Source organism: Notolabrus celidotus, chromosome 18 (assembly GCF_009762535.1).
Source record: "Notolabrus celidotus isolate fNotCel1 chromosome 18, fNotCel1.pri, whole genome shotgun sequence".
NCBI classification, from domain to species: domain Eukaryota; kingdom Metazoa; phylum Chordata; class Actinopteri; order Labriformes; family Labridae; genus Notolabrus; species Notolabrus celidotus.
The window spans coordinates 13,236,366-13,247,115 of NC_048289.1; the positions used below are offsets into that span (position 1 = coordinate 13,236,366).

General features: G+C 39.0%; 1 protein-coding gene across 1 annotated transcript; it reads right to left on the minus strand.

Annotated features, from left to right (window-relative positions):
- Nucleotides 1–789: 789 nt before the first annotated feature.
- On the minus strand, nucleotides 790–10,293 carry LOC117830576 (tumor necrosis factor receptor superfamily member 12A). Its single transcript, XM_034708778.1, has 5 exons — nucleotides 9,888–10,293; nucleotides 4,192–4,290; nucleotides 3,961–4,104; nucleotides 3,070–3,118; nucleotides 790–2,313 (listed from the first exon to the last, which is right to left on the minus strand). The coding sequence occupies exons 1-4, from the start codon at nucleotides 9,970–9,972 to the stop codon at nucleotides 3,078–3,080; spliced, it is 369 nt and encodes a 122-aa protein (XP_034564669.1). The 5' UTR covers nucleotides 9,973–10,293; the 3' UTR covers nucleotides 790–2,313; nucleotides 3,070–3,077.
- Nucleotides 10,294–10,750: the final 457 nt, after the last annotated feature.

Genomic DNA, 10,750 nt, shown 5'->3' on the forward strand with positions numbered 1-10,750 from the left:
AACCACTGGCAACAAAAGTGAGCACACCCATAAGTGAAAATGCCCATTGTGTCAATATTTTGTGGGGCCACCTTTATTTTCCAGCACTGCCTTAACCCTCTTGGGTATGGAGTTCACCAGAGCTTCACAGGTTGCCACTGGAATCCTCTTCCACTCCTCCATGACGACATCACGGAGCTGGTGGATGTTAGAGACCTTGCGTTCCTCCACCTTCTGTTTGAGGATGCCCCACAGATGCTCAATAGGGTTTAGGTCTGGAGACATGCTTGGCCACTCCATCACCTTTACCCAAAGCTTCTTTGGCAAGGCAGGGGCCATCTTGTGGATGTGTTTGGGGTCGTTATCATGTTGGAATACTGCTCTGCTGCCCAGTTTCTGAAGGGAGGGGATCATGCTCTGCTTCAGTATCTCACAGTACATGTTGGCATTCATGGTTCCCTCAATGAACTGTAGCTCCCCAGTGCCGGCAGGACTCATGCAGACCCAGACCATGGCACTCCCACCACCATGCTTGACTGTAGGCAAGACACACTTGTCTTTGTACTCCTCACCTGGTTGCCACCACACACGCTTGACACCATCTGAACCAAATAAGTTTATCTTGGTCTCAACAGACCACAAGACATGGTTCCAGTAAACCATGTCCTTAGTCTGCTGTCTTTAGCAAACTGTTTGCAGGCTTTCTTGTGCATCATCTTTAGAAGGAATGTGATGGGTGTACTCACTTTTGTGAGATACTGTAGATGCCTACATGGTAGAAACTACACAGATTTCACAACTGCAAAAGTCATCATTGGAAGTTGTCAGTTTTATTGTGAAAATACATTTGGTACATAAAGAAAGTATTGGAATTGCAGTAAGAAAAAGAAGCCAGTGCATGTACAGTATTTACAATTAGTAATAGGAAGCAAGAGAAGAAGCAGAAAATGTTAGTTATTGCTCAGTAACATTTGGCTGGCCTGGTGGAAGTTTAACACAAATCTTCACTGGAGTCCCTTAAAAAAGTGTGCTTGTCACTTGCAGATGATGCGACACATCTCTGCAAGATACCTCAAAAAATAAATAATATTCACAACTACAGAAAAAAAAGGATTTGAAGTGATTTTTGCTGCCTGAGGGGGACAATTAACCCACAGGCATACAGATCTAAAAATATGACCTGAAACATTCAGTCACACACAATATATGAGTAACCACACACTGCTACATGTTTTAAAGATAACAAACAGCATGAGTTATATAACGAAGTGAAAAAATACCACTATCCCCTGCTTCTCTCTGTTTTTTATGGCTACAAAATAAAATACATACAAACATTTATCTTTTTGCCCTGTTGCATGCTGAGAGTCAGTAAGCATTGTGATTGTGTGGCTCCACCCAAAACTCTGTAGGTGTCATTTCCTTCACTACAGTACATTCCTCGCAGCATTCCCACATGTTAGCAGTTTGAGAACGTGTCTAGTGTTTCAAACATCCTGTCCTATGAGCTCTCTGGACAGAAAATGTATGATTTCTGGGATTTTTTTAAGAGAAAGAAATCATGCTTGCATCTCTGAAAGCATTGAAACATTATAAAAGGACAAGACAACGATGTAAGGCTAGGGTAAGAGTTGGTCCAAGGAGGCAGCAACAGTGGATGAGTACAGTTAATCACCAGCTTTATCACTGTATCAGGCTACTAAAACAACAGGTACACTGAGGTACTGGCAGGGCATAGGGCTAGAATACATGTCTGTGAAGGTAGCTACATTCAAATTGCCTTAATGTGCCTAACAGTATGTCTAACTCACATGTGATTGATCTTACAGAGGCTGTTTTTGTAACTGACCGGCAGAAAGACCCCATCTAACCCCGCTGAATAGCAGGAGATCAAAATGCAGCCCAGCAGGCAGCAGTAGCTGTGTTACATTCACCGGAGTCCTGCTGCACAACAGCACAATGGAGGACTTGGCAAGTATCCATCTCTCTGAAGAAAGACTAGTTTTATCTTGTTTCTAAATCAACCATATGTAACCCCTGAAGAGGTTTTCTGCATCAAAAAATCTCCTTTAAGTGGAGTATAAAGGCACATTTAATCTGAGAATGATACCACTAATATGATGTTGTAACTACTCCTAGAGAGGTGTGAGTTGCTCGTTGTAATTCCAGCAGGAAGACCCCGAGCACGTCTCTTCTAATAAATAAAAATGGTCCGGTTCTGAAGAGGAGACCCTGCAGTCAGAGTACACAGTTCATGGTTCAGAGGTTGCTCCGTCCAGCTCTGAATCAGTCGCTCCTTGCTTCTGTCACATCTGTTTTCAGAGGAAGATGAGGCTGTGGAGGCCATGATACAAATTAAGATCTCTTACATGACATTATGTTCAATGATGACCAACAAGCATAATACTGTTATGATTAGATCTGAACTATATAAACTTAATAAGATTGAATTAACATTTCTGGAATCTTCAATAAAAACCTGTAACTTTCATGTTGTAATCTGTTAATGTAATCTATATTCTATTTTCAAATACTATAAAGATGTTTTGTACAGCCAAAAAGGTAATAGATCAGTAGGCACTAAAAGTCCAATTATAGCAATTATAAGATACTGTATGCTAACATACATGACATCGCAGTTTTTCATGAATATCATGGTTGGCTGTACTTGCTTGGTATTGTCTGGTGTTTTAATTGCATGACACTGCTGGATTACAATCAAAATATTGCAAGTTTATTACCTGCATGACATTGCAACTATTACATACATGATATTGTTGGCTTTATATTAATGGAGCTGCAATGACATTTCTGGTCTAAAAGGAATGACATCTCTTGCTGCATAAGCATGGCAGTGCTATTAAACCTACAAAACAACATTTTTTTTTTTTTTACATTTCCAGCTTTATATGCATTGGACTCTACTGGCTTTACCAATATACATTGTTGGTAATAAAGACTTAAACCCGCAAACAGGCTGAATTTCATAAAATGGTCATAAAAAGGTTAGTAACACTGACTGATTACATTTCCTTTCAAATCAATATAGAAATGTATTGCTTGATAGGACAAAGTGAAGATGACACTTACTGAATTGTTTAAGCATGATAGAGTGGCCCCGCTGTTTCCTCAATAGGTTCTGCAATAAATAGAGAGAAAAGTAAGATCATCCCTTCTCTGCAAAATTAAAACCTCAATTTCTACTATCATTAAAGATGCATCTATTCTGACCCAGGTTACAGTAACTTACAATAAAGAAAATAAACAGTGATCTAGTAATACCCGGACGCTGAAACCGAGGCAGTTACCCTCATTTTGTCACTTACAGCTGTTTTTCTTCCTTCTATAACATGTAAAAATGGCTTTTTGTTTTTAAAAAGTCGGTTTTCTCTAAATAATACAGGCAGGAAAAGTCATTCTCTGTTCCATCTTTGATTTTTTGTGACACAGCTGCAAAAACCTTGTGCCAAAACAGTGATTGAACATTTCGTTCTCTTGTAACCAAGAAACACTGTGCACCAGGGACATGACATCTTTTTTCAAAGTATTACTCAACCCTGAAGTAATCCTCACATAAATTATGGATATCTATCCCACCTTTAAAGTCACTCAAACAGGATTGTACTCCATGTCTTTATCTTAAATGCACAGTAATTTAGATACAGTATGTTCGTGCCCCTTCTGATACAGTGGTCAAGATTTTAAAAAAATCGAATAAATCCCTCTTTCAATTAATCTAGAGTAGAATTGTGTCAAACTTGACTATTTTTGCATGGCAGATCCCTTACACAGTAATTTGTCATCTCTAGTTGGTGGAGAAAACACTTAACATTTAATTTCATGTTGTCAACAAGACAAGCATTCTTGACATTATAATCAATTGCAGATTTCTTTATAATTTCAGATGAGACATTGCGTTTTTTCACAAAAAAAGATAACTGCTGTACTTGTAAATGTCCTTAATTCTGCTCTTTATCTCACCACGTAGAGGTCGTTTGTGTGACTTGCGTCGATGCACCATGACCCCGATTATCAACGCGGCACCGACCAAGACAACTGCCAGCACTGAGAAACTTGTGATGGCTGCCAGTTTCCACACGTCAGATGTCTCCTCCACAGATTTACCTGTTGATTGTACAAAAAGAACATTAGCTACAAGAATATAACCAGCAGAAAGTAAGCTACGTTTCAGTGTTTGAGTCTCTGTCTTACATGTGTTACATGACGGTGTCTTTGGGTACTGTTTGCATGATGAACACGACACACAGACGTCCAAATCTGAGTTCCAAAACTCTGAACTTCCACATGAACCTGCACACAGAAAGAATCATGTGTTAGTTATGTAACTTTGATTTCTTTCAGTAGGAAACATTTTGTCAAAGCAGGGCCCTGGGCACAACATTTTCCATAATTTATGAAATAATTCACACTGCTTAACTGTCTGGAAAATAATGATGTGGAGGTAATACTTAGAGATGATGCAACAAAAATTCCCTAACTCTGGATAAAACTGAAACTTAAACAAACAGTAACCAGGTGACTTGCAGGAAAATCTAAGCTAAGACGGTACAAAGTGTGACTGTAGCTGAACACGTGAGGAACTTTGTGGCTTCTAGCTAAGTGAAACTGGGAAATTCCTTTGGCTCAGACTTGCTGATGCAAAGTTACAGCATGATGAGAGTATTACTCAATGACTACTGGTGTGTGAACATGCAGGCAGTGTGTGAAGAGCAGGATATGATTTTTACATAGAGTTTCCTTTGAATTGTTTTGTTTCTTTGTACATGTGAGACTTCCAGAGAAGCACTGAATGTGTCTGTGAGAAGCTCAGACAGTACATATCTACGTCTGTGGACACAATGGAAAGCTCCATCTCCTTTAACAGGAGGGAGACAGCTGAACAATTAAAGCTGAGCACTTCCCAGATGATAAGGAAGGAATTAACTATAAGATGTGACGCATTTAGCACTGATAGCAAGCTGAGTGTTGAGACTGTTTCAGTGTTTTGGTTTGTGGTTTTCGAAAACATCCTGGCTTTTGTTAAGAGGCATGTGTGCATTAATAACCCAAGGTCATGAAATAATGATTATGACAGAAAACTGAAGGAAAAAAAACTCTGCTTGAACAATAAACTAAATTCATAAAGCTGCCCTTGTCCCCTGATTCAACAATGAAGGTTGTGTGTAGCTCAAATGTTGTTATGTCTTTCATGTTTAGAGTAAACTAAGATTATCTTGCAAGACATTAATACTTATTTATAAGTAGTATATATACTACTTGCTCCCCAGCTCTGGAACACTCTCCCACCTGACCTCCGTAACACTGACTCACTCCAACATTTTAAATCTAAACTCAAAACTCATCTGTTTAACCTGGCTTACTCCATCTGACCACAACTCTACTGTCCATTCACTTAAAACTTTTTAAATTGTATTTTATTTACTGTTTGTTATTTAAACTCTGTTTGTTTTAATGCTGTAAGGTGACATTGAGTGTCAAGAAAGGTGCCTATACATAAAATGCATTATTATTATTATTATTATTATTATTATTATTATTATTATTATTATCCATCCATCCATCCATCATCTTGACCGCTTATCCCGTTAGGGGTCACGGGGTGCTGGAGCCTATCCCAGCTGGCTTCGGGCGGAAGGCAGGGTACACCCTGGACAGGTCGCCAACCTATCACAGGGCATTATTATTATTATTATTATTATTATTATTATTATTATTATTATTATTATTATTATTATTATTATTATTATTATTATTATTTGATTCTCAATTGATCAATTGCTAAGACAATAAATAGTGAAAAGCTAATACATGGTATTTTAGAACCATTAGCTATGGTCAGACAACAGCTAATGTTAGCATTCAGCCACTCACAACATAATATCACTATTAAGAGGCAGAAAGCTTGTATCACTGAATCAAGTCTGGTTATAGGGAAGTAGGAAGAAGGAAATACATTCATTCCTAGCTAACAATAGAATAGAACATTACAATTTACTCACAGGCTACATACTGTAAGCTAGAAGGTGGAGGTTAGCTGAAGTAAGCTGATATCTTCTGTCTTGAGTCACACTGCTCATCGTCTTCACAGTTTCTCATTAGTCAAGAAGAAATCAAATAATGCTGAATACCTAAGTTTATGCCACTTTCAAACTGGAACACAGCTGTCTCTATGTTACAGTGTCTGAGTTTTCTAACCTGAGCTTCATATCAAAGGAAAGCGATGTGAATATGGTGAATAATACAACTGATTAAATTAATGAAACAAAACCAGACGTTGCAAAGCAACAGGAAGTAGTCTGCAGATAACCAGTAGATAGAATGATAATATTTTTCCTTGTGTCATGTGTGTATTTGCATAGATTAAAAGTGACCCACACTGAGCCAGTGTTAAGTGTAATTTGTGGTAATTTTGAAGCTGAAACTTGCTGATTGAATCACCACTGACTGTAATACCAAACTACTAGAGAGGCGAGTCTGACGTAAACCACAAGTGATGAAATGAATGTGCAGAAACATCAGCTGATGAGTATTGTGATATCAAGCTGAAGAACCACCACCTGACATATCATAACTTAATGCAAACAAAATGTGTGAGACTGACTCATTACACCCACTCTCAGTGGAGTTTCAGCTACTCCCTTCTGGACGGAGGTATAGATACCCAAAGATAAGAAAATATTGCGCCAAAATCTCATTCATTCCCATGGCAATAATTCAATTAAACCAGTGACCAGTGATCTAATTAAGGTTGTCTACATGTTCACATTTGCCTAGCACTGACTACTACTGTGAAACAGCTACTATTGGTTGTTTTGATCATTTTGTTGTGTGCGTCTGATGTACCTTTCATGATGTTGTGTTTTATTTAAAGCTGTGCTGTACCACAAATTGCCTCTTGGAGGACATTAAAGTTTTTAAACTAAACTAAACAGAGCTGTAGATACATCAGACAAGAAAAAGAAACTTAAGAGATGTAATACTTCATGTTTGTGACAGCTTTGAGGGATTTCTCAAGTGCCATTAAGACAGTTTGAAGTACAAGTCTGAGCACAATGCAGCAGAAACAGCCACTAAATAAAGTATGTGAAACTTTTATTCAAGGCTTGTATCATATTGTAAAACTATCCATCAGACACTAAATCTAAATCTAATCCACCAAATGTAATTGGGTTTAAAAAGTACAAATAGAATGATTTACATATTGCATTGTTTGCTAGGCTATTCAGACGATAAATTATGAGTAGCACACAGTTTTTATTAATGTTGCAGATAAGTTTCTGATAATTATAGTTTAATACAGTGGTCTCTGACCAGTAGGGTCAGGCCTTCTCTGAGGGGTTACAAAATAATCTTGGGATTATAAAATGATTAAACAAAATTTAGAAAGGGAAAATAACTCCATAGTTTATTCTTATTCTCCTCTATCCATCTTTCAAGACCCAACTCGGTCGAGGCATGATGGCTGTCTAACATGAGTCTGGTTCTGCTCGAGGTTTCTGCCTGTTGGAAGGAAGTTTTTCCTCACCACTGTAACTAGCTAAATACTCTCATCGGCAATGCTCATGATGTCTTGAAGTTGGGTCTGTGTTCATGATTTGACATAGAGTGGTCTAGACCTCCTATGTTTGTGAAAGTGTCTTGAGATAATTTGGCACTATACAAATAAAGATTGATTGATTGATTGATTGATTGATTGATTGATTGATTGATTGATTGATTGATTGATTGATTGATTGATTGATTGACTGATTGATTGATTGATTGACTGACTGATTGATTGATTGATTGATTGAGTTTTCCTAGTCTGAGAACTCTGAGTACTACATTTCTACATGTAAATCACAGACATCTGAAACATGACAGTTTTGTATGAGGTGTTTTGCGTTCTATCTAAATCAGCCAAGTTTTTCGTTCTAAAATGTTAAAGGTAGTGGATGACAAGTGACATAAAAGACTTTGCAAGGTAGAAGCTCCGATGTTTTGTACAATACAAGTACCTGGAAAGTAAAAAGTTCACAGTAATTATCTTAAAATATATGTATTGCTTCACTAAAGATCATTTTAAGAGCTAACCACTCAGAAAATGGATTTAAGAAATGTCCTTAAATCTTTTAAAAAGTAACTTTTATCAGGCAAACACAAAAGTACTTACTGACATGTTTGCAGTTATTCTCAGCGTGTGTTGACAGATGGATGATATTAAATGTGTCTCAGCAGGGATGTTACGTGTTCCCTTTTTAATAGAAAGTAATGCTTTACACCTTGCAGGTATGAAGTCTAAAAGAAGCTTAAAGGGTAGGTATATAGTTTGAAGATAGATTCAATAACGTAGCATTATGGGAAATGTAGTATCCAGTGTTTTGCATGCTTCACATTTGAAAAAAAAACCAATACATCAAACTCCCTGATTTGATTTTGACTAATGCTTAAAATGTGTCTCTTGTGAGCTCCCAAACATTAAGGTGCATAACTACATTTCTGGAGTGGCCCTTTAACTGTCTTACTACTTCAACCCAGATTCCAGTTTAATGGCCTTGGTTACTCTTATCACTTGGAAACAAAAAATCCACAAAGATCAAAACTGAAGCCAAAAATGGACCTTCGGTTTTCTTGAGCATGAGATCCAGGTGTTTCAAAGGGCACATCAGACGCATAACTTGTCAAACAACAGGTCATTATTAAACCAGATGCAGCCAAAAGCCACCTGCTCAAAATGTCATGTTTCAGGCATTTTGACCTCTTACTCTGTTAATGTTACAGCCACATGCTCAGGTCCCCCAGAGACTCACACACCGCCTGCCTGCAGAACTGACTCATTTTGTAGTGGTCACAGAAAAAATGTGTCACAGTTCTTGTAAGCACTTCCCGTCCTGATTTCAGCCTGACATCATCCAGCAGGGCCGGCTGGGCTCTCATTCCAGAGTTCAAAAGGTCAGTGAGAGGAACTGAACCTTGACTGCTGGTCAACCACTGTTCAAACTCAAACCACATCTGAACCTGAACCTGCTGATTACACCCATGATGCAACATTTTGAACATGTTTCCAAGTTTGAACTTAAATTAAAGGGTAAGAAAGAAGTGATTCAGCTTGGCAGGTTTCCGCAGCCTCTCATTGTTCCTGTATTTAAAATCTGGAACAAATTTAAAGCCATCTCTTTGTTTTCCCAGGCGACCTTGGCAGATCTCAGCACCTAGCCTGACAGAGGTTGTTTTTTGGGTGTGGGGGTGCTGTGTTTGGTCATAAACTGGAAGGGGGTGGGTGGATCTACAGCTGAGGTCCAGATGTAGAGATTGTTTCTCACGGAGAGACTCTAGGTGGAGTATGTTTGGAGTTTAGTGTGTTTAAAAGCACTTGGTTACGTTTACGCCTGAGGAAACAGGTCCTGGGCCGAGTAATTATTCAAGATTTCATGTTCTCAGTGCAACCTGAGTCTCGTGTTTCCCGCTGGGATCGAATCCAAACTTCAGGCGGCTGAGGAAACAAAGTAAAAGGCATATTTTCCCAGGGTTTCTGTGAGTTAGTAAAACTTTGATTTTGGGTATAATGGACACCGACAGTGCTCCCTCTCCATGTGGCCGGTCCTTCTCCCTCTGGGGCACGGATGGACGGGGTGAAATAAGGCGATCGGAATGCGGAACCGGTGAGAAATGCAGCTGGTAAAGGAAGCGGCTCTGTAAACGGACTCACTATCTGACTCCATTATAGGGAGAACAGTCCACCGAACTGTGATTCATGTTCACAGAAACAAAAGACACCAAACTTCTGCGCATGAATTAAAATTTGAAATGAAACAGAAAAAAGTAAGAACTTGAAATTGTTATTTTGCGAAAAATGTTGACAACTTGTATGAATAAAAACGTGAAATGAATAAAAAAGTTGTTCTTACTTTTCTGTGCGCTTACACCGTAGAAATTGGTCACAGCCGCTATAATAAGTCCACAGAGCGCGCAGAGAGTGTTTGAAGACATCATGTCTGCGGGAGAAAAGCTGTTCGCTGTCGGCAACACGATTCCCGAAAGTTCATCTGATTAACAATCCGTGCTGTGCAAGGTTTGAGCATGGAAAAGCGAGCATCAGAGTGAGTCACCCGGAGGAGTCTGCGCCTTGTTTTAATAGCGCACACACCCACGCTAACAGTTCAACTCCTATGAGTCATTTCCTATGTACTGTACTGCTCGGATTCTCTGTGCGCACTCACAGGAAACTCCTCGGACCAGAGTGTGTGGCTTTCATTGTGCTTTAAGTTCAAGTGAAAGTTTCAATTAAAAACCGCCTCAGGTATGAATATTTCAAAACACGACTTTCATATTTAAAGACCACGCCCTGCAGGCTTCTCTCCACATTTTTTAAAGCAGCTTAGAGAGTCGGTGTTGTCTGGATTTAATAGTGTTCTCATTGTTATTACCACGCCTGTCGACGTCATTCACTCCCCCCTGCCAAAAAACACAACTCTCTGGCACGAGCGCGGTCCCATACGCAGCAGAAGAGCAACAGGCAAAAACAGATGACATTCACAAGAAGACTATCAGATTTTCAAACCTCTGGGAAAAGACGAACGAAAGTAAAAACGTAGATATGCTTTATCTCGGTCAACATGCTGTGCAGAAACAAAAACAGCCCTGGTGTATTTTGCTGACATTTGAATAGTGAGTGTCCCTGACGCAGGGTGGTGTTATTAATGCCTGGAGAAGGGTGTAGTCCGCTGCTGCTGCTGCTGCTGCACAAATATGCAATAACAAAAAGCTAGTG